Source organism: Leopardus geoffroyi, chromosome C3 (genome assembly GCF_018350155.1).
Source record: "Leopardus geoffroyi isolate Oge1 chromosome C3, O.geoffroyi_Oge1_pat1.0, whole genome shotgun sequence".
Taxonomy (NCBI): domain Eukaryota; kingdom Metazoa; phylum Chordata; class Mammalia; order Carnivora; family Felidae; genus Leopardus; species Leopardus geoffroyi.
Window position 1 is genome coordinate 80,345,680 of NC_059338.1, and position 27,758 is coordinate 80,373,437.

At 41.1% G+C, this 27,758-nt stretch overlaps 1 protein-coding gene across 5 annotated transcripts in view; it reads right to left on the minus strand.

Moving 5' to 3' along the window:
- Positions 1-27,758, minus strand: part of EFR3A (EFR3 homolog A) — a 106,300-nt gene that overhangs the window by 55,512 nt on the left and 23,030 nt on the right. For 4 of the 5 annotated variants that reach the window (XR_006706164.1, XM_045453658.1, XM_045453656.1 and 1 more), the window contains 4 exons: positions 12,741-12,817; positions 7,769-7,896; positions 6,146-6,296; positions 3,390-3,511 (listed from right to left, as the gene is read on the minus strand). Coding sequence is in view for 4 of the 5 variants with exons in the window: in XM_045453658.1 (XP_045309614.1) it covers positions 3,390-3,511; positions 6,146-6,296; positions 7,769-7,896; positions 12,741-12,817 (478 nt within the window). In the remaining variant the exon portion in view is untranslated. Of the gene's footprint in view, positions 1-3,389; positions 3,512-6,145; positions 6,297-7,768; positions 7,897-12,670; positions 12,818-27,758 lie in introns of those variants that run through there. The other variant, XM_045453659.1, reaches the window with a different exon arrangement.

The window sequence follows — 27,758 nt, forward strand, 5'->3', positions numbered from 1 at the left end:
ACTGGAAATACTCATCAACAGAGATTTATTCAGCTTAGTCAGCAGTCTTCCAAAAGCTGTAGGTTTTAAAGAATGAAAGATACCGGGAAGGGGGTGACCATGCTTTACAAAGCCATGGGGATATAACACAGGCATTCAGGAATGGCAGATGGAGAACAGGATACTGAGCAGGTAAGAGAGTGAACAGGAGACAGAAAGACAGATTTTGCCAGGGTGCCTGGGTGGCTCAGTCAGTTGAGCGTCCGACTTTGGCTCAGGTCATGATCTCAAGGTCTGTGAGTTCAAGCCCCGCATCGGGCTCTGTGCTGACAGCTTGGAGCCTGGAGCCTGCTTCGGATTTTGTGTACTCCCCTCTCTCTGCACCTCTCCTGCTCACTCTCTGCCCCCAAAATAAATAAAACATTTTTTTTAATTAAAAAAAAAAAAAGACAGACTTTGCCTATTTCAAAGCTGTACCTACACATGCCACTCTCTAAAACAAAGTCTCGAGAGACTCTTACAGAGCTACAAGTGGGCAAGCCCAGCATTACTACCACAGTGTCTGCTTCGTGTGCCTGCTGCTACCCCCCGGCTGATGAGAAGACGGAGCAAAGGTGGGACAGAGCACAGCAACAAACAAGACGCCAGGAGGAGGGTGGGTCGGCGCCTCGTGACACAGCAAGACCCAGCAGATGGCGATGCCCTTATTCAAAGGAGGCGTGAACTACCGACGGCGTCTACGGCTACACAGCTGGCCTCCAATTTGGATCTAGATCTGGCCTAACCAATATATTCCAGCCATGACCTTAAAGGAATTTTATAGGTTCCCTATCAGTAAAATAGAACTTGCCTGGGGCACAGGAATGTTATAAGGATCTAAATGAGTTAATTCACATACCGTGTTTAGCCGATAAAATGTTAAGTAAATTGGCACACAGTAGTTACCCGGTAAGCGTTAGCTGCCCCTACTACTGTTCATCATTTTGATGACGATGATGATGATTGCACCCTTAACTGAAGGCTGCTCAGGAAATTAGAGCTTACGATTATGATGTACAACTTTACAGGTGGGAACCATTTCTACAAGGCAAATATCTTAAGAAAATCATAACAGTGTTCAGCCCCATATTCTAGCCCCCCTGAATTCTATTTGATATAGTTTTGCTAAAAATAAAGGAAATTATAAGTAACTACGCGAGAAGCTAAATAGGAATACTAATATGCCTAAAAAAAACTTAAAAAAGTAAAAAGGACTTTTACCTGCGGCAAAAAACAAAACAAAAAAAAAATCAAACCCTGTAAGTATCTTAGAAGCATTTTAGTTTACTCATTTGTTTCAGCATTCAAACGGAATGTCACTGCGGAATTTCAAATATCATACAATTCTGGGAAGACCCAGAATTAAAAAAATGTACCCCAAGGCTTTTCACTTGTATTTACAAAACTTCAAATTTCTTTTTGTAAATATTAAAGAAAAATGTTACATGAAAATATGTTCACAAGACAAAATCTTTCACTAGGGGGCAGTAAATACTTAAAAATAAGACACCATAAATAATAAATTTTTGAACTTCTTAAATGTACCCTTTCATAAATATTATGGATATCACAAACACATTTCACCTACACTAGTTTATATGTAAAATTCACTTCAACCAAAATTTGAGAAATGTCTGTGTAGAGGTTACTAATATTTATAATACCAAACCAAACAAATTCTGCATTATGCAAATTTACTTTAAGAAAACAAAATGGTCAAAATCTTGAAAAAAAGTGTCCTTTTCTTTAGCCAATCTATACCTTTTTGCCCCATTAACAAGTTAATGTCAGTCTCTGAGAACAGGGACAAATTTTTTTTTCTTAATTTTTTTTTTTTAACGTTTATTTATTTTTGAGACAGAGAGAGACAGAGCATGAACGGGGGAGGGTCAGAGAGAGAGGGAGACACAGAATCTGAAACAGGCTCCAAGCTCTGAGCGGTCAGCACAGAGCCCGACGCGGGGCTTGAACTCACGGACCGTGAGATCATGACCTGAGCCGAAGTCGGACGCTTAACCGACTGAGCCACCCAGGCACTCCAGGGACAAATTTTATAAAACACTTTTTAAATGTCCTTCAGGTAGGAAAAAAAAAAAAGATTTTAATCGTGGCTGGAAGAAAGAGGAAATTAACAAGACGATTACAGTTATCTCTACCTTTCTAAGGCTTTACACTCCTAATAAAGGTACAGCAGCAACTCTAAATGGCCAATACTAAACTGAGGAAGAATTATACATACAGTGTGTCAGACAGCATGTTTGTATCTGATAAGAGCTATTAAATCACCTCAGCTTTCTTTCTCCAAGTTAAAATAACTTCTCACATTTTTTTTGGTTTGTGTAAACAATATAGCATGCACACTAAAAGCTAGTTCTTTATATTTTCGCACATTCCCTTATTTTAAAAGTAAAAATTACAAACGAGCTAAATCTTGACTATGAACTGCCTATAATAACTGTCTGAATTCGGGTTAGTCTGTATCAGTGTAGTATGGTAAAGCTCAAACTACTGTATGTATTTACCAAGGTCATTTTGATTGTAATTATTAACTTTAAAGCTTCTCATTTCCACATAAATATCAATCTATAGACTGTGTTTGTAGAGAAGTATTTGATTCCAGATTACTAGGAAGTATCTAGAAGAAATGTTTAAAGATACCCAAATCGGTTGTTATGATAACTTCAGACTGACAACATTCAGTAACAGACATTCATTCATTCAATTCACTTATGTATTCATTCAAAAAGTACTTATCGAGAGTCCCTTATGTGCTCAGCACTATGCAAAGTGCTAGTGATAGAATAGCCCTCAAAGCAAGGACTCTGTCCTCCTGGAATTCATACTCTATGGAGGAACAGAAACCGAGATGAGAAGAAGATAAAAGAGGAACTGGGAATGGGATGGGAGGGTTGATATGTAGTAAGTAAAAGGTAAGCAGGGGAGGACTCTCCTGAGGAGGTGACGTGTGGGCAGGAAGCTGAGCAAAGGAGGGTGGACAGCCCCATGGGTAGCCAGGGTATCATCCGAGGCAGAGACCACTTAGTCCAAAGGCCCTGAAGGAGAACTGCGCCCGATGTGTTCAAGAACAGCAAAGACACCACTGGTTGGATTAGAGCAAAAGGAACAAGAAATGATGATGGGATGGCAGGGGAGGGGGGAAAGGGCATTCCAGGTGACAGGGAAGACTGCGAAGTTTACTCTAAGTTGAGAAACCACTCTTTCCACCCAATCCTTCAAACAGCCACAGAAAGTCCTATTTTAGGAAAAAAGCACGTATAGTATTTTCCCACTTCCTTTGGTAATCATTATGAAATATACAAACACAGTACTCATCAATAAACCGCTCCCTGTGTCCCAGAGTAAATACATACTCTGTTCGTATCTCTGGATCACTATGACAGGAATGACACATGGCACTGAAGCGAGATACAAAAAAGTCGTAACGTCGGTGATAAGACGGTGTGTCTTCTTCAATATTTGCAAATTTGACAAACTAAAAAACAAAACAACAATATAAACATGTTATCACCTTTTTGAAAGTATGGAACACATTTACTTTCATCCAATATTTGTTACGTTAACAAGAACTATCCAAGTAAGTAGCAAATGAAATATATAAAATATCACAAGTGCCACATACATACAAAAGGAATTTTTTTAACTTTATTATTTATTTTGAAAGAGAGAGCGCGCAGGAAGGGCAGGAAGAGAGGAAGAGAGACAGAATACCAAATAGGCTCTGTATGGACAGCACAGAGCCAGACCCAGGGCTCAATCTCACCAACTGCAACATCATGACCTGAGATCATAACCTGAGCCGAAATAGAGAGTCGAATGCCTAACCAACTGAGCCACCAAGGCGCCTCTATTCGGCTCAGGTCATGATCTCGCAGTTTGTGAGTTTGAGCCCTGTGTCGGGCTCTGTGCTGACAGCTCAGAGTCTGGAGCCTGCTTCGGATTCGGTGTCTCTCTCTCTGCCCCTCCCCTGCTTGTGCTCTGTCTCTCTCTCCAGAATAAATAAACATTAGAAACAGAAAATTAAAAATTAAATTAAATTAAAAATTAAAAGTTCCTTTTGGAGGCGCTGTGGTGGCTCAGCCAGTTAAGTGTCCAATTCTTGGTTTCAGCTCAGGTCATGATCTTGCAATTCGTAGGTTCGAGTCTCACGTCAGGCTCTACACTCACAGCACAGAGCCTGCTTGGGAATCTTTCTCGGCCTCTCTCTGTCCCTCCCCTGCTCGTGTTCTCTCTCTCTCAAAAATAAAAAAATAAAAAAAAATTAAAAAAAAAAAGGAAATTTTTAATAAACTTTAGAAAATCAGGAATATAGCATTATAAGTATTAAATTTAACTTTTTAATCCAGTTTGAGTGAGTGAGCCCACTCTCTGAGAGAAGGAAAGGTCTTCCTCTAAAGCTCTTCTACATTTCCTAGATACAGACAGTGCTTCAATGATAACCTCAGTTGGGCCTAACCAAACCTGCAGAAAATTTTACTCCTTAATCATGGACACGAAGTCTTCCTTGACAGTTGTGACATAACACCTGCGTGAGTAGTACTTATACCATTTAGATGAGTCAAGGAAAGGGAACATAAACTGAAAGAAATGTACACTCAATAGAGAAGAAAAGTACTGAGATGGTAAAATTTATTCTACCTCCTTTCTAGATATGAAAAAAAAAATCTATGTATTTGGGAAGTTTTAAATATCCTACATGTTCACAGACCTGGCCCTAAGGTTCCTTATTGTGTACTTTGTTTTCTCATTAACTTTCCAGTCCCTCAGTGATGTGTTACTTCTGGGTACTAGACCGCCTAAAGCAACACTGTGACTTTACTTACAAATTTAAATATATATGAACACCTGCCAGGATACAGACTGATGGCTCGAAAGGCTGTCACCAAAAGAATTATTCAACCAGATTTACCAACACTTTCCTGAAAACTAAACTGAAATAAGAATAGAACAGATGTGAGAAAATGAAATGATACCAAGGCATTTCTAAATTAATTCTGCCGGAGCTAAGTCACCAGTCTTAAATGCTAATTTTATGATTCATATTATCTAGAAAAGGGCCACAAATACTACTCCTCGTTGCGATTAAACAGACATTCATTACCTACTCTGTGCCAGAGACTGTGCTAGGTGGTTCACACAAGTTCCCGTTTAATCATTCAAACAGCCCCATACGAAGATATCCTTCTCCCCATCTTACAGACAGCAACACTGAAATTCAAGAGGTGAAATCATTTGTCCACACTGACGTTAAGTGGTGACGCAGGCATTGGTGGGTAGGGGTCGGACTCCAATTTTCAAGATTCTCACACTACACACTGGCTGCGTGATGTTCCAGAAAAGATTAAACTGAGGATTTATATTTTTCATAAAAATAAACCTTAAATTATATCAGGAAATGTTAAAAAAAAATCTAAGTGGGAAAAAAAACACACAAAGTCTATCTATAACATGTTCCCCACTTTCTAATACATATTTTAAAAAAAGAAAAAGACTGAAGGATTACTTCCGGAAACTGGAATTACAAACGTCTTGTTTACTCTTTCATATTTTCTTAACTTTCCACATTTGCTACGATAAGCATATTACTTTAAATAAATCAGAAATTTTTTAAATGACCATTCAAAAGCTGAATGTTCTGGAAAATTTTTAGAAGGAGAAACTTTATTCTCTTTCCATTTATTGAAAGTCACGAGTTAGAGTACAGACCAAGGCGTCATTGACATAAGCAGCTCCTGCTGCCTTCGAGTATAAGGAACTTTTACGACTTTATGGCCAAAAGATTTCCCAATGCTCTTTATGATCAGGTGGTAGTGCAGGTTTCACAAGGAGCAACAAAAAAGATAGAGACGGTGCCATTTCTTTTCTTTTTTCTTTTTTTTAAGATTTTATTTTTTAAAAGTCTCCATACCCTTACCTGGGGCTCCAACACACACGTCGAGATGAAGAGTCACATGCTCCGCCCACTGAGCCAGTGTTCTAATCCTCCACATCTGTGCTGTCTGCCCCACCACCCTGACCAGAGCAGGTGTCTTTACCAGGCAAAAACATTCTAAGAGACCAATTCTCAAGATGCTTATTAATCTGAAAGTTAGAGAATAGTTTTACTCACAGAATTTGTTCCAAGCACTTGAAGCTTTGGTTCCCCGGATTCTAGCAGCTTTGCCACCATATGCAGAAAGCTTTCTACAAATGGCTTGATGCTTTGAGAATGGCAAGCCATAAGAAGTTGGTCCAAGGCTTCCATAGCAATTAAAACATACCTAAATAGAAGAGAACAATAATGTCAGAGCATTTCTAGCTCTCCAAATTCTCCTAGGTGCTCTTTACTGGAATAATTAAATGTAAATGCGCAGGACAGAGAAAGGCAAATTTAGTAGTTTCTAAGTGACAACTTACTTCTCACAAGTACTAACGATCTTAGATTATACAATAACCCTCATGCTGAAGTATACAAAATGGCACCATTTTCCCTCCTCTCCAAACTCTTCCAGAGCTTCAACATTAGCTTGCGTACATTTTTCTTTGTAAACATGGACATCTACCATTTTCCAGACTTCTAACCATATTATCTCTGTATCTAACCCAAAAGTTACTATAAGCAATGTGCCTAAAATTTCCAATATAATCTACTTGTATTTGTAAATGTAAGTGTACAAAACCATTACCAGCAACAACAGAATATCATCAGTAAACAGCTCATAATTCGACCCTATAATTCATCAGATTTTAAAGCTCATACCACAAATGAAAATTGACTTTAGATACCTTTGCTTCAATAATTATAGAACTTTTTGTATCAAGACTCACTATAGTGTTCTAAGCAGTTAATAATTTGGAAGCAGAGAAAACCAGTATCACTTGAAGAATGGAGTTCTCTAGAAAACTAGGATCATAAAATGAATATGGAAAACTATTTATAATCCAAACTATCCAAGTTAGTACTGTTCATCCACAGAGAACAGACTAAGAAGGCAGACCTTTATTTATAGGTAGGGATACAGTCAGCACAGTTCCAAATCAGCATGCTTACATACTCTGGACCTTTAATATCTAAGCCTAATGTAGTTCTCGTTCATTATCTCTTTTATTATTCCACTGATAGATAAAAATCGGTTGGTTAACAGAGTCTTTCTGTTTGTTTCAAATTTAGGGACTGATTTTTAAATTATAATATCGCATTAATGCACTAAGAGAGTCAATTTCTACTATTTCCATTAGAGAAATATTAAAATATCAAAAACTAATGGATGTTTAAGCTAAAGGCCACTCCATTAACTTACATGAGTCTATTCTTAAAACATGACCATCAGGGGGCGCCTGGGTGGCTCAGTCGGTTAAGTGGCCGACTTCAGCTCAGGTTATGATCTCATGGTCTGTGAGTTCGAGCCCCGCACGGGGCTCTGTGCTGACAGCTTGCAGCCTGGAGCCTGCTTCTGATTCTGTGTCTCCCTCTCTCTCTCTCCCCCACTCACACTGTCTCTCTCAAAAATAAATAGACATAAAAAAAAATAAAAATTAAAAAAAAAAAACAACAAAAAAACCCACGACCATCAGGAAAGTACTAAAAGCTGCAAGCATCTATATGGTATGACATATTTCCCTGTAAAATATTACAAAGTTTTATCCTCCACAGAGCATCTCTGTGTGACTTCATGACAAAACAATTCATAGCATGATTTAGCCTAGGAAGCATTTTCAGAGATACAGTATTAGCAGCGATTAGTTTTCTTACCCAGAACGATGTCTGACAACATCCCTGCTCAACCTTTCTGCTAAGTAAGAACCAATTCGATCCAACTTCTCTGGAGCAGATACTGCATAAAATGTCAATTTCTCCATGTCTGCTTTAACGAGGCCATCCTAAAAGTTAAGAAGAAGAATGAGGTAAGTAGGCTGTCCACATCTTCATAGATACTTTTTTTACTTCCAAGCATTGCTTGCTTCACATGCCCCCTTCTGGATTTGTGATTAAATCCATCCTTTAGGCTGAAACTTTCTGGCGATAATCTCCTTTTATGGCATTCTGGATACAGAATTTTCAGAAAGTTAAACAAATGTCCCATTTAGGCAGAACATTTAAATATACCTTCATAAGTGATGAATTACTGTAACACCTTCCTAAATAGAGACTGCTCAACTAACTGCAATATGCAGGGAATGAGATGTATTTTAAAATGTGGAAAGATTTCAAACAAATTTGTTTCGATTTTAAAATTTTACAGTTACGTTAAGTCGATTTTACTCCTTTACATAGACGACAGTGAACATGTTGTTAAAATGATTCAGAGTTGCTGATATCATTACAAAGCCTTAATTAATAAATGAGAATGTATTAAGGACTGCGTGTGTCTCTGCTCATCCAACATACTAAAAAAAACAAGAGTCCCCTGGTGTGGGATCAGAAAACTTTCGTTTGTCTCTGCCCTCTACAGGGAGACCCAGGCCACAGGTCCGATGGTTCTCCCCACCCTTAGACAACAAATCAATTCTCAGCCTAAACTTCTTGGTCATATATAGCCCAAGAAACTAAGGGTTCCTTAGGATTGTCAGAGGAGGTGGAAAGGAAGACGGAAAAATTATGCTAGGGGCGCCTGGCTGGCTCAGTCAGAAGAGCACGCGACTCTTGATCCCAGAGTCATGAATTCATGCCCCACATGGGGTGTAGAGGTCACTTAAAAAAAAAAAGAATTATGTTAAATGGTGAATCTACAACTGAAAATTTTATAAATCTGCGCTTTCTACTGGCCCCTCCATATTCTCTGGCTTTTTGCCTTACTACTGCTCCATCACCAATGGGGTCAATCCCTCCTATTTTTACCTACTTGGTTGTCCTCAAACTTGCTCCTACGGCCACCTCTCTTCCCTCTCTGACATCAAATGAGCTCCTCTCCTCCTTCTCAGAAGATGGAAGCCATTGGAGTAGAATTTACTGGCAACCCTCCACCCCCGTTTTCTCAGTGCCCTCCAGACCAGTGGTTCTCAACCAGGGAGACTGCACCCCGTGGGGCAATGTCCGGAGACATTTTGGGTTGTCACAGCTGGGCACGGGGTGTACCAGCATTTCGGGTAGAGGCCAGGGATGCTAGCAAACATCCCACAATGCACAGGATAGCCCAACAGCAAAAAACTAACTAGATCAGAAGGTCAATAGAACCTGAATTAAGAAACCCTACCCCATGCAAAACAAAAGACCCCTATTTCCAAAGGACTCATCTTAGAGAAACGTTTGCTTATGCTCTTTCTGTCTGCCTCATACGGCCCAGGATTTGACTCCATCAGTTAGCCTCTCTCTTTCCTGGGTTTTTGTTGTTGTGGTGGTTTTAAAAAAATTTTTGAATGGTTATTTGAGAGAGAGAGAGAGAGAGAAAGAGAGAGAGAGAGAGAGAGAGGGAGAGGGAGAGGGAGAGGGAGAGAGAGAGAGAGAGAGAGAGAGAGAGGGAGAGGGGGAGAGGGAGAGGGAGAGAGGGAGAGGGGGAGAGAGGGAGAGGGAGAGGGAGAGGGGGAGAGAGGGAGACGGAGAGGGAGAGGGAGAGGGAGAGGGAGAGGGAGAGGGAGAGGGAGAGGGAGATCACTAGCGGGGGAGGGGCAGAAAGAAAGGGAGACCGAGAATCCCAAACAGGCTCCGTGCTATCAGCACAAAGCCGACGGGCTTGAACTCACCAACCATGAGATCATGACCTGAGCCGAAGTCAGATGCTCAACAGACTAAGCCACCTAGGTGGCCCCTCCTGGTTTTTTGACTTCTCCTTCTGTATTGGTTCCTCCACATCATCAGCTAAATATGACTGCCTCTCATCCATTTTTTTTTTTAATCCCTCACTGACTTTATTGAGGAATAATTTATACACAATACTCTACACCCAAGGGGCACGTGGGTAGCTCAGTCAGTTAAGTGGCCAACTCCTGGTTTTGGCTCAGGTCATGATCTCACGTTCGTGGGATCAAGCCCCCCATCAAGCTCTGCCTGGGATCCTCTCTTCCTCTCTCTGTCCCTCCCTGGCACACTCTCTCTCTTGCTCTTTCGTTCTCTCTCTCAAAATAAATAAACATTAACATTTTTTAAAATAAGATAAAAAATAAACTACACCCAAGTATATAATTTGAACTATGAGAGTCGTAGATCTATGAAACCACCAGTAAAAAAAAAAAAGACACAAAAGACACAAAACATTTCTATCATTTGCAGAAGATTCGTCATGTCCTCCTCTGCAGCCCTCCTCCCTCTCCAGGCTACCACTGCTCCGCCTTTTAGCATTATAAAAAGCAGTCTGACTGGTCTGTGGACTCCTGTCACTCAACTCACCTCTGCCTAAGGATGCTTCTCTGACTCACCGGGATGACTCACTCCTACTCATCCTGCAGGTCTCAAAGTCCTCCCAAAAGCCTTCGGGGCGCCCTCCCACCCCCCTCCCAAGCCTGGCTGAGAGGCCCCTCCTCTGAACGTTCCTTCAGCTCAGCGCACTGCACTCATCGCTGTGTTCCGTCACGCTGTTTTTCACTCGTGAAGCAGATACTAATCAAGCACTAACCATGTGCCAGGCACTGTCATAGGCACTAGGGAAGAAAGGGTGAGCCAAGAATTCTATTAACTCATTTAATATCCATGAGATCCTTATAAAATCGGTACTATTTATAATTTCCATTTCAGGATGAGAAACTGAGGCACCTGCCCAAGATCACATGGCTAATAATGATAAGAAACAGTTTGGTTATTTGTCCCCCTCACTAGATTGCTCTTTGAAGGCAGGGACTGTAACCTGTAGACCCCTGCACTCTGGCCACCTACTGCCTGATCTGTTTTAGACACACAAGATCTTTTTTTGTTGTTGCATAAATTAATAATAACAAATAAGGTCAACTGGGTTATGATTGCCACATGTATGCAAGGTTCATGTAAAATTTTTTAAGTCTCCATTTAAACAAATCTTATTTAATACTTGGCAATCAATCAATCCGTCAACAGCTGGCAAAAATTCTCTACCTGTCATCACTAATCTAATCCACCTATCAGCACTCCCGTGATCAAAAGTCCCCCACTGCCTATGAGGAATTAAAGCAGACAAAGTAGAAGCCTGGTCTGTCATTCACATTCCTCTATAATCTGGCCTGCACCTTATCTTCAGTAACCATATGTCCCAGACTCCTCAACGAAATGACTTGAATATTCAGTCTATTAAATGACATGTCTGGAATTTCAGATCAGAAATCATGGTCAGCACGATTACCACCCATTACCCTCTGCAATGAAGCTATTTAAACCTTCACTTCAAGGGTCTTCACCTCAAATGTACCCCTTGCTTTCTCCTGCACTCCTCTGTCTTTTCTCTTCAGGCCCCTCACTTGCAACAAAGAGACTAATCTCACTTCTCCAGATGGCATACATCCTTCAAAGCTCAGCAAATCTCATTTCCTCTGAGAATGCTTCCCAGAGACTGCCACCCCACAGCAAAACTTCTCTGCTTTAAAGGCAAAAACTTTACCACCTGTTTTACTTAACATTTTGCTTACTAATTTATGCATTATGATTTAATATTTAGTACGCTTTTGCTTTATGTCAGTCAATGGATGGAAAGTTATGTAAGGCAGGTACCGTATCATATCTTAGGGCTTTTACCTGTCACAAATTATCCAGGATATCTGGCAGTCAATAGTATGTAATTGATTAACCTCTTCTAAATGGCTGAATGTTTAAATCGGATTTCATTAAAATGAGATATCTCATATACCATGAAATATATAAATTAATGTTAAGATCACCAAAGGTTTCTGTAATTAGCTACATTTTAATTTTTTTTAAGATTTTTTTTTTTTTAATTTTTAAGTGATCTCTGTACCTAACATGGGACTCGACCTAAAACCCCAAGATCAAGAGTCACACGCTCTCCCAACTGAGCCAGCCAGGCACTCTGACTACATTTTAAAGCAAATTTGGGAAATCAAACCCATGTAACATTTTTCTGTTCATATCCATTTAACCCTGGACTAAAGGAAACTTAGAAAATTCAGGACGGTGTCAAACAAAATCATTCAAATATAGTTGCTTTGAAAACTGCAATCTTCCATAATAAAGTTTAACGGTTATAAAACATTTTAAAGCATTTAAGTAAAAAGAGAACAAACTCTGCCTGGAACATGCTTCCTTTACTTCTCAATTCTCTTCTGAAAACTGAATGGCCAACCCATTTATTCTTTGGATCTTAGTGCAGATTTTATTTCCTGAAGGCCTCTGTTCTCCAAGCCCACGTTAGGTATCATTCCGACCTGCTCCAGGAGCACGGCGTGCTTCATCATAACATTCTTTCACACAGCACTGTAATTGCCAATTTCCTTGTCTGTGAGCTTGGCGAGAGCAGAAAACCTGGTCTGTGTTCACAGCTGTATTCTTAGCATTTCGTACAAATAATCCGGCACCAGCTCATAAATTTTTGTCAAGTGTCACTTAAATACAGGAACTATCTAGACAAGAGGACGCCATCTGTCCGTCATGCCAAATTTAGACTGATCTACGAAAAGGATCAGTGAAAATTAGACAAGCCAGCATGGGTCATTTTGAAGTAGAAAAAGAGAAATACAAAAATAGCAGTGTACAGGATGAGATTTAGGAGTAAAAGTAGAGAAATGAAATTAGGGAAACCTTAGGGAGGTCAGCAGGGGGGAAGGATGGGTCAGCAAAGAGAAGGATCAGTAGATGTAGATCAAATTACTTTTGGATCCTCAGGGAATATGTTGTCCACCAGGCGTTTGTAGCGAGGACGCAAAGCAGAACAGCAGCAACACACTCCTGTTCAAAACAGAGTAAAAACACAAAGTACCGAGATTATTCATATTGTAAACGGACCTAGAAATTCAGGCTTCTGAATATTAATGAGTTATTTAAAATAGAACCTTCAAACTGGCACTAATAATAATTAAAAAAAAGGCATGTGAATTCAATTACCGATTAAGAAATAAAAAGTTAAATCTCCTCTCCCCTCCCCAAAGACACCACATCAAAATGAATATATTAATGAACCATTCCAAAGTTCCATTTCAAATCATTTGGGGGCAAGTGTGCGCTTGTACACACACATACACAAAACTTACCAAATTCACCCTTTAAGCAAACACATAATCCATACCCCCATCACCCCTTTCTAATCTCATCTCCCACTACTCTCTGCATTGCACACCCCACTCTCCCACTGCCTGGCCCAATCCACCTACAGCACCTGTCACAGCGGTCTTGAAATACTAGGTCTGCTCCTAGTGGCTGGCAAAAACACTCAGTATGTGTTACCTACACAAGGCATCATATGAGGAACTACATTAGTGAGGGAAAAAAACCTCAAAGGGAAGTCCAGGAATTTCAAAACTGCTCCAAGCCTGCTCTATTATAGTTTCAGGTGTTGGTATCTTGGAAAGAGCAATGGATCGGGATCCAGAATATCTGGGTACATTCCAAGTCTTACACTTAAGTGCCTACATGGCCTTGGGTAAAGCACATTAGCTATCTGGAAAGAACCATGTAACTGAGAGGGATCAGTTTTCTTGTCCTGAAAGCTAGTAACAGGAATGTTGGTCTGGAGGCACTATAAAATTCTTCCCATGATTTATGAAACTAGGGTATGTGTGTCTCTGTTTATGTGTACATTTGTATGTATTTACAAACCAAAATATAGTATGAAAGACCGCTTGAGCTAGAAGTTAAAAGAACTACATCTAAGCAGACTTTTACTACTATCTCATAGAGTAAGATTATGCAAGAGACAACTTCTCCAGATCTCACTTTGCTCATGAAGTATGTACCATTCATGCATGCAGTCACATACTAAATGTCAACGGAGTACCCAGCACTGGCCAAAACAAGTAAGACTGAGTACAGATTTGCAGCAGAGCAGAGTCAGTAAAGCACTGATAAAAACAAGACTGACTTAAGCTCTGCACAGCATCTTTAGTGATCACAGAGTATTGTGCATACATTATGTAACACTTCCAGCAAATTAGTGAGGCATTATTACCATTACTTTACAGGAGTGGGATGTACAGCAGAACTGACCAAGTAACTTACTCAACAGCAGTGGCTAAGTGAGCATCCCATGTCTAACTCCGTAACCCCATGTTCTTCCCACAACACCACAGATACCCGTGGTCAAATCAGTCAACACCCAAATATTGCATTTGTACCTACTATCTGCCTAAGACCATACCAGATGCCACACATACAAGAAAGTATAAAAGAGAAAAGATCCCTGCTCTTGAGTTTATAAACTTACTTAAAAAATAGTTTATTAATTTCACCAATATATACTTGGCACTATGTGCTGATAATGTAAAAATGCTATTGTTCAGAATGTTTTCTACTTCAACAGAAGAAAAAAAATTCTAAAGAGTCCGAATTTTTCAATTAACTAACACCAAAACACCTGAACTCTTCTTAGAATCCTAAAGCAAAAAACACTGGTCCTATTATTAGAGGAAAAGAAGTGGGGAGGGGAGGGAGGTAAGAGCCAAGTAAGCAAAAGTTCTACTTCTGTCCGCGACAATATAAAAATATTTCAGATAAATATTAACACACTGAAGAATTAAAATCAAATACGTATCGAGTGCTTATTATGCAGAGCACCGAGCTAGGGAGTGCAATGATGAAAAACGCCTGTGACCTGGTAAGAAGATCAAGATGGGCGCTCTGCTAACACTTACGCAAGGCCAAAAATAGCACACTCCAGCTGCTATGGCGGCAAAGAGACTGGCAGCGGACTGAAAAGCAAGTCTTACTGCTTCAAGGTCCCCATCAAAATGGTATGTTGTTACTTTCGATAAGAAAAGATTCTCAATACCATTAGGTTTCACTTACACTGACACTTTTGGATAGTACACATTGCTTTTACAGAGGCTTTAGAAAAAATGTGAACTTGGAATACACACAAAATCCAGTTCCTACTTTCAGGAAGCTCAGGTCCACTGCAAGAAACGGGAGTAAAAAGGAAAATGCCAAACAGGCCAGATGGTGTTAAAGGGAATGGGCTTTGCAGTCAGACAGGCCCAAGGTGACCTCAGGGTCTCTTCCTGTCTAGCTGGGTGGGCATGTTACTTTTTCTTACTATGCCTATGTTTCTTCATCAGTTTAATGGTGTAATAAATGCCTTCTTCATACTTACTGGTAAAATTAAAAAATGAAAGTTTTAATATATACCAAGCATTCAATAAAAGGTAGATATTATTAGTAATGCAATAAGAGAAGTACTACAATGGGTAAGCAGAAGGTGCCTGAGGGCCCTAGAGATAATCTTAAAGACAGTATGAAAACCTTTGCTTGTAAACCAATCATTCAAAAATCACACCAAAGGGCGCCTGGGTGGCTCAGTGCATTAAGCGTCCAACTCTGGATTTTGGCTCAGGTCATGATCTCCCAGTTCGTGAGATTAAGCCCTGCTTGGGATTCTCTGCCTCTCTTGTTCTCTCTCTCAAAATAAATAAACTTAAAAAAAATCTTGGGGCGTCTGAGTGGCTCAGTTGGTTAACCATCTGACTTTGGCTCAACTCACGATCTCTCAGTTTGTTAGTTCAAGCCCTGTGTCGGGCTTTGTGCTGACAGCTTGGAGCCCGGACCCCGCTTCAGGTTCTCGGCCTCCCTCTCGCTCTGTCCCTCCCCTGCTCTCTCTCTCTCTCTCTCTCTCTCTCAAAAATAAAATAAACATTAAAAAAAATTGGGGTGGGGCGCCTGGGTGGCTCAGTCAGTTAAGCATCTGACTTTGGCTCGGGTCATAGTCTCATGGTTCATGGGTTCGAGCCCTGCATTGGGCTCTGTGCTGACAACGTGGAGTCTGGAGCCTGTTCAGATTCTGTCTGTCTGTCTGTCTGTCTGTCTCTCTCTGCCCCTCCCCCACTAGTGCTCTGTCTCGGTCTTTCAAAAATAAATTAAAAAAAATTTTTTTAATTAAAAAAAATCTCAACAAATTCTGCATATGGTTCACAATAAGCTTTCATAACAGTATCAGTACCAGTTTGGGGGGGGGGGCGGAGGCAGTAAAATGTCATTTTCTGAACATGACGTGTGCAGCGTTATACAAAGTATTTTACAACATTCCTCACTTACTCCTACACCCACTTGCTGAAGTGGTTACCATCTCCCTTGGATAAACGAGGATACAGGCTCAGGGAGGCCATCTGTCCAATAGCACCCTGCTGGTAAGGAATGCAGCGGAGCCTAGATTCCAGCCCAGATCTGATGGCTTCAAAGGGTAACAGCCACACTACAATCAAGTACTAGACAGTTGCTAAACCAAACCACGACCGTGACTGCAGGAATGAGTGTGACGAACAGACCAGGAATGCGCAGCCATGCAGGGAAAGAAAGGATCACAATGAGTTTCTCCAGAAGACCCAAAATGATACCAAAACAGTTTCTTGACTACTTACTTACTATTAATGAAAAGCTACCAACTATAGAGACGACATATGAAACCAGGCTTCAAACTTTCAATGTACTCATATTTCTATAGAACATGTTGAAGAGAATATAATGTCAAAATGACTGTGGCAACAGTAATCACAAAAGAAGTAACATGAACTACTTTAAGGAAGAGAACACTGTACTTGTAAACATCACAAGAAGCAAAGTAAACTGAAATCATTGACCTACTCAGCCACAGAAACGGGGATGACTCCCTTGCCGAAGTCAATTCGTAGGGCTTTTCGAATTCAGCTGCAGGTACCTGAACGTAGTCTTTCATGTCGTAAGAGACTACTTTCTAGTCGATCTTTGTGCTTCTGGATCCTTACACCACTGTTCAGGACGTGCCTAGTTCACATCACTTGCAATTAATTAGCAGAGGGCACTAATGCACTGTGACTTATCTTACTGGCTGCTGACATCAAGTGTAAAGCTATCAAGAACTTGATAATATCCATATCAAATTCTGCTGCCAAGACCAAAGAGTTTAAACAAGATACTACAAAAGTACGTGTGGCTAGTTCAATGAAAGCAGGTTTTCAGAGTTTAAGAAGTAAAAAAATAAAGCTACTTACACGCTTTTTTCCCTTAAAGCGTTCCTTCAATCTCTCTCCATCCTCGCTTCTAATCCCTTCCAATAAACTCGTCTGAACCCCAGACCACCCTATTTTTAACCCCTTCTCAACGTTCTCTTTCCAAAGGACTAAGCGTATCACAGAATGCCTCAAGCAGTTGGCAAATCTGAGCAGTCAACAGGATTCTTCCTTTATATTTAATTCCAGTACAAAAGGAGAAGGGAGTCCACTATTCTCCTGGAGAAGGAATTCAGAACTTTACTTATGATACGCTAGTACAAACAGCACGTCTCAAGTGAGAGAATTATGGGAAAATGGAACATGGGTGCAGCTGGAAACAGAAAAACTGACCCCAAAGAAGTGCCAAGCTGCATGAGTACACAGGCAGGCTCATGGGGCTCCCTGATTAATGGGCTGAGTACTAGCTCTCAGGGTTAGGGATACTATAATAATATACATAAGCAGTGCCTGCAACATAGAAGCCACGTAAAAACATGTAATATATTTTTTAGCAAATTCTGCATACTCCTAAATTAACCATTTCTTCTTTAAAGGCACCCCAAGATAATTTCTCCTCCTTAACTCCCTACTAACATCATTCTCATGCGGATTCACCGATGTCCCCTGGCCCTCATCTCAGGCAGGAGTGAGGTGCATTGACCTCTGGCAGCCTCCTTCTTCTGTGTTAGAATTTGATGGTGAGGTGTTAGAATTAATTTCCAACCCATCTTTACCCACAGAGGCATTCAGGGAAGGACCTGAGTAGCTAGTTGAACAGAAAACCTCACAGCTGAACTAAAAATAGGTCGAATCAGGCACACGAGCACACAAAGGTGCTGGGAGAATTCTGCTTAATGGGACAGTATTCCAAGTGGCTGGCCCACCAGTGAGTACTTTGTGACAACATTTGCTTGCTATGGGGGTGTGAGTTTGGGGGTGGGGTGGGAAGGAGTTCTGAATAATTAATAAAGACTCCTTATCTTTTTTTAAGAGAGAAAGCAAGTATGATCAGGGGACAGGGGCAGAGGGAGAGACAGAATCTCAAGCAGGCTCCACGCTCAGCACAGAGCCCAATGCAGGGCTCAATTCCACGACCTTGGGATCATGACCTGAGCCGAAATCAAGAGTCTGACGCTCCACTGACTGAGCTACCCAGGTGCCCCAAGACTCCTTTTAAAATAAGCTACTTATTTCAATAAACTATATTATCCAATGATAAGTTAAATCTAACTAGAGGGGCGCCTGGGTGGCGCAGTCGGTTAAGCGTCCGACTTCAGCCAGGTCACGATCTCGCGGTCCGTGAGTTCGAGCCCCGCGTCAGGCTCTGGGCTGATGGCTCAGAGCCTGGAGCCTGCTTCCGATTCTGTGTCTCCCTCTCTCTCTGCCCCTCCCCCATTCATGCTCTGTCTCTCTCTGTCCCAAAAATAAATAAACGTTGAAAAAAAAATTTTTTAAATCTAACTAGAAATATTAATGTCTCCATTATTAAACCATTAATGTCTCTATTACTAAACACCAACACAGCACTGGGTACCTGAGATAAATCTATCCTCTAAAACAAAAGTAAGTTACTACTAACACTGACACTGGAGTTGAAGAATGCTTAGACCCTATTATGAGAACCAACTGTATGACTTTAAATTAGGTTTCTTTTATGATCTACAGAAGCAGAATATAATAGTATCTGCATCTTCTACACAGCAATTACATTATCTCAATTCTTACAAGTAATACACTGGGAATTCAATGCCATATTTAAGGCTTACTAAATTTCATACTTTTAAATGGGAACAGCTATGATTACAGGATTTTGATTCTTTATGCCTTCAATGTATATTTCTACAACTGCAGTAATTTACATATTTATCTACATGTCGGTCTTTACCACAGAACAGGAGTCCCTCCAACACAAAGTCCATACATCTTACTCATTGTTGTGCATGTCTGGCATATAGCAGATATTTATTTTATTTTATTTTATTTTTAAAATGTTTTTAATGTTTTTATTTATTTTTGAGACAGGGAGAGACAGAGCATGAACAGGGGAAGGTCAGAGAGAGGGAGACACAGAATCCGAAGCAGGCTCCGAGCTGTCAGCACAGAGCCCAACGCGGGGCTCGAACTCACAGACCGAGAGGTCATGACCTGAGCCGAAGTCGGACGCTCAACCGACTGAGCCACCCAGGCGCCCCAGCAGATATTTATTAAAACATTCCTCCACTAAATGAATAAGGACCCAGAGTTCACGGATAGATAAAACAAACTTAGTATCTGCTCACATATGTGCTGAAAGAATCAAAATTATCATCAAGAAAGTATACTGTCCATCACAAAACGCTAAATACATGCCAAAACAATAGAATTTCTCCAACACACAGAGGCCAATGTCAACTGAATCATTTTAAACACTTCATGCATTATTTTTAGTCCTACAGGAGGCCATCCATAATCAAGGTGAAAAGGGACAGACTGTTTTTCTATTAGAAGATTCTAAAAATCTCTCACTTCAATAACTGTAGCTCTATGTATCCAGAATCCTTTAAGGGTCAGCAGCATCACATAAAATTTTCTCCAAAGTTAAAATTAAAATTCAAGTTATGTATTCAGTTAGTGTCAGAACAAGATGTTTGCTTCATACAATTAAAAGGACTCAATATTACAGTCCCACTCATACATACCCGTCCCAAGTACCAAAAACTTGATATAGAAATATACATATGCACATACATGTACATGCTATATACAAAGCCTACAACATGGATGTTATTATGCCTGTACTTCAACGTGTACACAGCCACTGTGTGAAGAACTACATGGGATGAAAAACGTAACTATCGGGGCACCTGAATGGCTCAGTCGGTTGAGCGTCCGACTTCGGCTCAGGTCATGATCTCACGGTCCGTGAGTTCGAGCCCCGCGTCGGGCTCTGTGCTGACAGCTCAGAGCCTGGAGCCTGCTTTGGATTCTACGTCTCCCTCTCTCTCTGTCCCTCCCCCATTCATGCTGTCTCTCTCTGCCTCAAAAATAAACAAACATAAAAAAAAAAAAAAAAGAAAAGAAAAAAGAAAAATGTAACTATCTACTTAAGAAGACAAAGGCAAGATTCGGACAACATTAAAGGATAAGGACAAGGGATCTCCAGTGTGTAAGGGTCACCCACAGAGGTTCAGAAAGCACCAGGAGCTCACATGAAGAGGCTTTATACAGGACACGGACTTCAGCCGAGAGCTGCCACGCAGAACCAATGCACTCAATTATAAGGATAAACTGGGGACAGTGAAGGACAATTACAGTCCGATGGAACAATGCAAGAGTTCACTACGGAGCATGACACATGGGAAAACCAAAATGCATCTTCTAATGGCCCACAGCTTTTAGAAAGGAAGGAATGTGGGAGGCGGCACAAAGGAGGCATCAGAAGGGTTTGGTGACTAATTAGATACGGGGTCAGAGAAACGGGAACAAAATAGTCTTATCGTCAGGAAAGTGTTCCTTTTAAGAGGATTTTAATCCATTAGAGGAATATTTTATTACACAACTCTTTCCACTTGTAATTCTATACCTTCTCTCCTTTCATTCTCCATTTCACTACCTGTCCTTTATCCCCAGGCACAGAACCCTCGTGGAAAAGAGGACAACAAAGGCAATACTGGGACTAATGGCCCAATTAGACACTCTCTCTCTCCATTACATTGCAATACTTGGTCTACAACAAGCATCACACAGACACATCTCTGACATACTTTCAAAACTACATGGAGACACCCACTGTCCACAGGAAAAAACAGCTTTTCTCTGAGTCAAATGACCAGTCTACACTTAACATGTTTCCCCCCAGTGTCACAATTTCTAAAGAAAAAATATGTATTAAACATTCTCCTACTTAGTCAATTTATGGACTTATACTTACATTTAACTTTACAGTATAGTACACTATCATACTTAATTCGAAACGTATTCCTCAGCAGTTACCCAAAACAGAAGCAATAAAATATAGAATAATCCTGGCTTTTAGAAAATGCAATCCTCCAAGATTCCATTTGAAAACCTCCTGGAATTAACACACAGAAAAAAATTACCACAAATATCAAAATCAGAAAATGTAATTGTCTCTTCATTTCACCGGACGTTGGCTTCCACAACAATAAGGATCCAACGGATGACACTGAAACCAGAGCTGCCGCCAGGTAAGAAAAGCACTCACACCTGTCTCCACCACAGTCAGGACGTAGCATGTGGTCCATCCCTACTTCTAAGACCACATCCCTGGACCCTGCACACCACAGGCCTTCCTCAAACGTGCGCAGGTGGCAGTCTTGGAAGGGGAGCACAGCACTCCTGTGTGCCAACATCCAGAGGTAAGTAATGAGATGAGGCAGAATTGAAAACTGAAATGGTATGGGATTCCCTTATTTGATATATAAAATATTAGGGCACCTGGGGTGGCTCAGTAGATTGAGTGACTAACACTTGATTTCGGCTCAGGTCATGATCCCAGAGTCATGGGACAGAGCCCCACCATCAGTCTCCACACTGAGCGTGAAGCCTGCTTAAGATTTTCTCTCCCTCTCCCTCTCTCTCCCCCTCTCCCTCTCTCGGGGTGCCTGGGTGACTCAGTCGGTTGCTTAACCCTCTGACTCTTGACTTTGGCTCAGGTCATAATCTCATGGTTGGTGAGATTGAGCCCTGCATTGGCCTCTGTGCTGACAATGCGGAGCCTGCTTGGGATTCTCTCTCTCTCCCTCTCCCCCGCTCCTGCTCAGGAGCACTCACTCTCTCTCAAAATTAATTAAAAAAAAGATTAAAAAAAATTTAATTAAAAAAAAGATTCTCGGGGCGCCTGGGTGGCTCAGTCGGTTGAGCGTCCGACTTCAGCTCAGGTCACGATCTCACGGTTCGTGAGTTCGAGCCCCGCGTCAGGCTCTGGGCTGACGGCTCAGAGCCTGAGCCTGCTTCCGATTCTGTGTCTCCCTCTCTCTCTGCCCCTCCCCTATTCATGCTCTGTCTCTCTCTGTCTCAAAAATAAACATTAAAAAAAAATTTTTTTTTTAAATACAAAATAAGGGAAAAGTAGCAACAATCCAGCCAAGGAAGATAAAGATAAAAGAAAAAAAGAAACAGAAAACTAGTAAAAAAAAAAAAAAAAAAAAAAAAATTGAGTATACCTACCTTTAATTTTTCTAGTATATGATAATTAATTACAACCTTAATATCTCAATTGTCAGTTGCAATAATTTTTGTATAAAGCTCATTAACTGATAAATTTCCTGGACATTTATAATTAAATGTTTTATAAAATGCCTACCACAGTCAACGTTCTAATAAGCTAGGCATTGTGAGATGTGTTAATTCACAAAATTGGCTAACATCAAGAATTGTAAATAAATGCAAGATTATAAGGAATTAAGGTTACAGAAACAAGAATTCTTTTACTAAAAACGAAAGACAGATGCACACAAAATCATAAGGACGGCAACAGACTGAATTCACCTTCAGTCTCTGGGGAGGATTACGTATACCCAGTTATGGTGCCTTTTCCACCATACACATAACACTATCACACCAGAAAACAACTACCACTGTCCTCAACTCCCCTAACAAAGTCAACACTCACAAGTCGTCTACTGTGTCAGTGTGTTTATTCTCTTCATAAGCTCACCTCACAAGAAATCCTAGGAGAGCAAACTAGGTTCCCACAGTACAATCAATGCTTTTCTTAGGGTGCTTTACAAGCCAGCTGAAGAAAAATCTCCTGGAGCACTGTTTTTAACTGAATACTCTCTGACCCCACCCAGGACTTCTGAGTCAATCTCTAAGGATGAGATACCAGAATTCCTGTTTTTTTTAATGTTTACTTATTAAGAGAGAGAGAGAGCATTCACACAGGGCGAGGGGCAGAGAGGGAGATTCTCAAAGGGCACACACACGCGCTCTCTCTCAAAATAAACACTAAATAAAAGAAAAGAAAGAGAAAGAATGTCTTATTTTACTGGGGAGTCTGGACGAAGGAACTAGGCATGCCCTAAACATAACCCCAAACCCGCATTTTTTTTTTTTTTTTTTAATTTTTTTTCAACGTTTATTTATTTTTGGGACAGAGAGAGACAGAGCATGAACGGGGGAGGGGCAGAGAGAGAGGGAGACACAGAATCGGAAACAGGCTCCAGGCTCTGAGCCATCAGCCCAGAGCCCGACGCGGGGCTCGAACTCACGGACCGCGAGATCGTGACCTGGCTGAAGTCGGACGCTTAACCGACTGCGCCACCCAGGCGCCCCAACCAAACCCGCATTCTTAGCGCCACTTACACAGTGAGCGCTCCACATCTTATTTGTTGAATGAATGAACAAATGTACTCTTGAGGGTCTCTCTCCAGATTGCATTCTGCAAGCCACTCTTCCTGCTTCTATGTGATATTTGGTATCACGCAGAAGTGTATTTGGGTCGGAAACCTGTTTCCACATGGCCACATGGGGTCACCAAGAAGCTGGAGTCAGGATGCTCTCCCTGAAGAAGGCTCAGTATGCCTGCTCTGCCCACCTGGGATTGCCCCTTGGACACACCGTGAAAAAGTCCAGATTTGGAGGGCAAGTGATAAACAAGCCTGACGACAGACAAAAGTCAAGTCACATCCTCTGACCCAGCTTTACTAGTAACAGAGCTAATATATTGACTTGCATTAGACTGAGTTTTAGATTTCTCTCAGTTGGTTCCCAACTCAGAGGGGGACAAAGGTGCCATTGCAACCCTCTTAAAATCACAACAAATACATATGCCTCAGAAATGTATCTGATTGGGAAAAGCCTGTATACTCGATCCCATGTATTCTTTTAGCAAGCTTATAATGAGGCCTACCACGCCCCAGGTACCAGGCTGAATGCAGGGCACACAAACCCAGGCCACAGTCTCTGGCCTTCAGCAGCTCATGCTCTAGTCGTCAAAGACCATCACAGAGAGAACTGTTACTTTGTGTAATGACTGCTATGGCACACCAGGGTGCTATGGGAGGACAGCGGTGCAACATCTAATCTTCCCGCAAGAAGTAACGACGGAGTCTTGAAGAAACACTAGGAATTAGTCAAAGAGGGGAGGATTATCATTCCAGGTGGATGGAGCCACACACGTGAAAGCTCTGAGGTTTAAACAAGAGTGGTTTTAATTTGCAAATACACAAAGTTCCGCAACCTCAGAGAGAAGGCTAGACAAACCTATGAAGCCAACTTGGAAACCAACTGAACATAGAAGGTAAGAAGGAGGAGTCAAAATAACAAGGAGATAGGACAGTTTGGACACACGACTGGATGGTGGTGTCACTGACCAACAAGGAACAGAGGAAGATACATCCTGGGGTGGGAGGAGGGTATCAAAAAGGAGAGAAAGAATTTTATTTTGCACACGAGTCCGACTCTTGATTTCAGCTCAGGTCATGATCTCACAGTATGTGGGTTCAAGCCCCACATCGGGCTCTGTGGGATTCTCTCTCTCTCCCTCTTTCTGCCTCTCCCCAGCTCACAGTGCTGTCTCTTTGAAAACAAATAAATAACCTGGATGCCTGGGTGGCTCAGTTGGTCAAGCGGCCGACTTGGGCTCTGGTCATGATCTCACAGTTCGTGGGTCTGAGTCCCACATCGGGCTCTGTGCTGACAGAGCCAACTTCAATAATGAGTGACAAAATAGAGTGAGAGGGGCGCCTGGGTGGCTCAGTCGGTTGAGCGTCTGACTTCCGCTCAGGTCATGATCTCTCAGTCTGTGAGTTTGAGTCCCACATTGGGCTCTGTGCTGACAGCTCAGAGCCTGGAGCCTGCTTCGGATTCTTCCCCTCTCTCTCTCTCTCTCTCTCTCTCTCTATCTGCCCCTCCCCCGCTCACGCTCTCTCTTTCAAAACTAAAGACATTAAAAAAATTTTTTTAAATAACAAATAAACTTAAAAACATGCAATAGCAAAGCAGCTAGCTGGGAGTCGCCAAAGGAAAACAGGAGGGAGTTTGGGAGAACGCTGGTAAGGCAAACGTGTAAGGGATGATCAGCAGAGGAGGAAGTGACAGAGAAGACAACGAAGTAACGGAAAGAAAACTATGAAAGAACAGTGTTAGAAAAACAAAGAAGTTTTCCAAATCTTGTACCTTCTACAAAAGCACCAATGACGTAAATAAAGGACACAAGAACTTCAAACAACACTCTATAAGATCATTTTTAAAAACAAAAAAATCTCAGATTTAATGGTAATGTGAATTAAAATTTCATGATAGATTAAACATTTTGACCAAACACAAATGACACCAGTGGCGAGTACGAATATCCAGACTACAAATCACTGTCCAGGAGACTGGACACTTGAGGTAGGAGAGAGACTGATCACACGGTTCACGGTTGTAAACTTACTAAAATAGGAAGATTGTACTGTTTAGTAAGATTGTAATCTCACTAAAAAAACAGATAATATAAAATATCTCTCATAAAGATCTAGTTAATACTTCAACAGTTTCAAGTCATTTTCAGTAACATACAAATCTTTTACCTAAAATGTAGAAATGGATTATGTTCTGACATTTCGAGTAAATAGTGAAGGATAAACTAATTGACTAGAGGGGCGCCTGGGTGGCTCAGTCGGTTAAGCGTCCCACTTCGGCTCAGGTCATGATCTCACGGCTCCCAAGTTCGAGGCCCGCGTCAGGCTCTGTGCTGACAGCTCGGAGCCTGGGGCCTGCTTCAGAGTCTGTGTCTCCCTCTCTCTGCGTCTCCCCCACTGGTGCACTTGCTCTCTGTCTCTGTCTCTCTCTCTCAAAAATAAACATTAAAAAAATTTAAAAAATAAAAATAAAAATTGACTAGAATGAGACAACTGCAAAACAGAAGTGCTACTAAAATAACGATCAGAAGGAAATTTTACCATGTCTGCAGAATCCCTACCCTTCATTTAGCACTTAGTGTTGAACATATGATAAAAGCAGGCCGTTCTCCTAATAAGGTCGAGAATTAGGCACTCATCCTATTCTAACAGGAGATACAGTTTAACAGAAGGGCCACATTTGAGGAGTTCTTCCAGGACAGACATTCAAAGAATACTTTAACTATTTCAAATGACTAGCCAACCAACCAAATTAGGTTTATGAAGTATCTTCTGCTTGCAAGGTGCCAGAAATGCAAGAAGCGTGTATTCAAGTTCTTAATCTAGAAAGGTAAAATTCAAAAGACTCTAGTTGTCACACTATTTTTCATCATCAAAGACAATTTTAAGACTGTGGTTACAGAACTACTGTCAGAATGTTCAGGAAATGATGATGAACAGGAAGTTCTAAAAGGCTGGGAACTGACAAGGCTTTCACAGCTTTGTAATCTCACATCCATATCTGTTCCCGCACTTACTTCCATGTATTGGCAGTAGTTTGGTTTCCGAAGACTGGGGGTTATATCTTACTCATCTACCTAACAGTGCTTTTTTTTTTTTATTGAAATAATGAACACATGAAAATTCAATTTCCAATAGACATCTAAAAGTACAAATCAATAAATAACAACCACTAACACATACAGAATAATTTAACTGAAGATTTGGGAGTTCTTTTCGTTTTTAAGTTTTTATTTATTTTGAGAGAGCATGCTTGCAGGAGCAGGGAGAGACAGAGAGAGAGAGGGACAGAGAGACTCTCAAGCACGCTCCTGCTGTGAGCTCAGAGCCTCAAGTGGGGTTCAATCTCACAAAGCATGAGATCTTGACCTGAGCTGAAACCAGGAGTCAGACACGTAACCAACTGAGCCACCCAGGCACCCCTGTGAGTTCTTAATAAACCTATTCTGGCTCCTAAGACTATGTCTCACCAAAAGCCATTTTATTTTGCTTATGAGCATATGTAAGATCCACCTTATGACCAAGTAACATCATACGGATTTTGATGCCCATATTTGCTTCCGTGTCTAAAGCCTTACAGGCCCCAAGTAACTGTCTAAGGTAAGAATAGTAAAGTTTAAATGTAATTTTTAGTATGTGGCATCATGTGTATGGCATGATACTTCATTTTGCATAACTCTGGCACAATAAAGCTTTAAGGTTTTATTCCATGATCATACAAAAAAATAAGGTACAAACACATTTTTCCTTTCTTAAACTTCATCGCTGTCAATGTGACTGTCTTTAAAATGTGGTACCATAACATTAAAAAAAGCTGCGGGGCGCCTGGGTGGCGCAGTCGGTTAAGCGGCCGACTTCAGCCAGGTCACGATCTCGCGGTCCGGGAGTTCGAGCCCCGCGTCGGGCTCTGGGCTGATGGCTCAGAGCCTGGAGCCTGTTTCCGATTCTGTGTCTCCCTCTCTCTCTGCCCCTCCCCCGTTCATGCTCTGTCTCTCTCTGTACCAAAAATAAATAAAAACGTTGAAAAAAAAAAAATTTTTTTTTTAAAAAAAGCTGTATCGCAGTCTGTTGATCTTAACGATATATACACATATATGTACATACATGTGTATATATCAACAGGCTTATAAGGAAGTTAAGTAAACTTGAAATCACAGAAGGGATAAATAATAACCTTTTAAAATCAATATAATAGGTGTGCCTGGGTGGCTCAGTCAGTTAAGCGTCTGACTCTTGGTTTCAGCTCAGGTCATGATCTCAACGTTTGTTAAGTTTGAGCCCCGCGTCGGGCTGTATGCTGACAGCCTGGGGCCTGCTTTAGATTCTGTGTCTCCCTCCCTCTCTGCCCTTCCTCCACTCGTGCTCTGT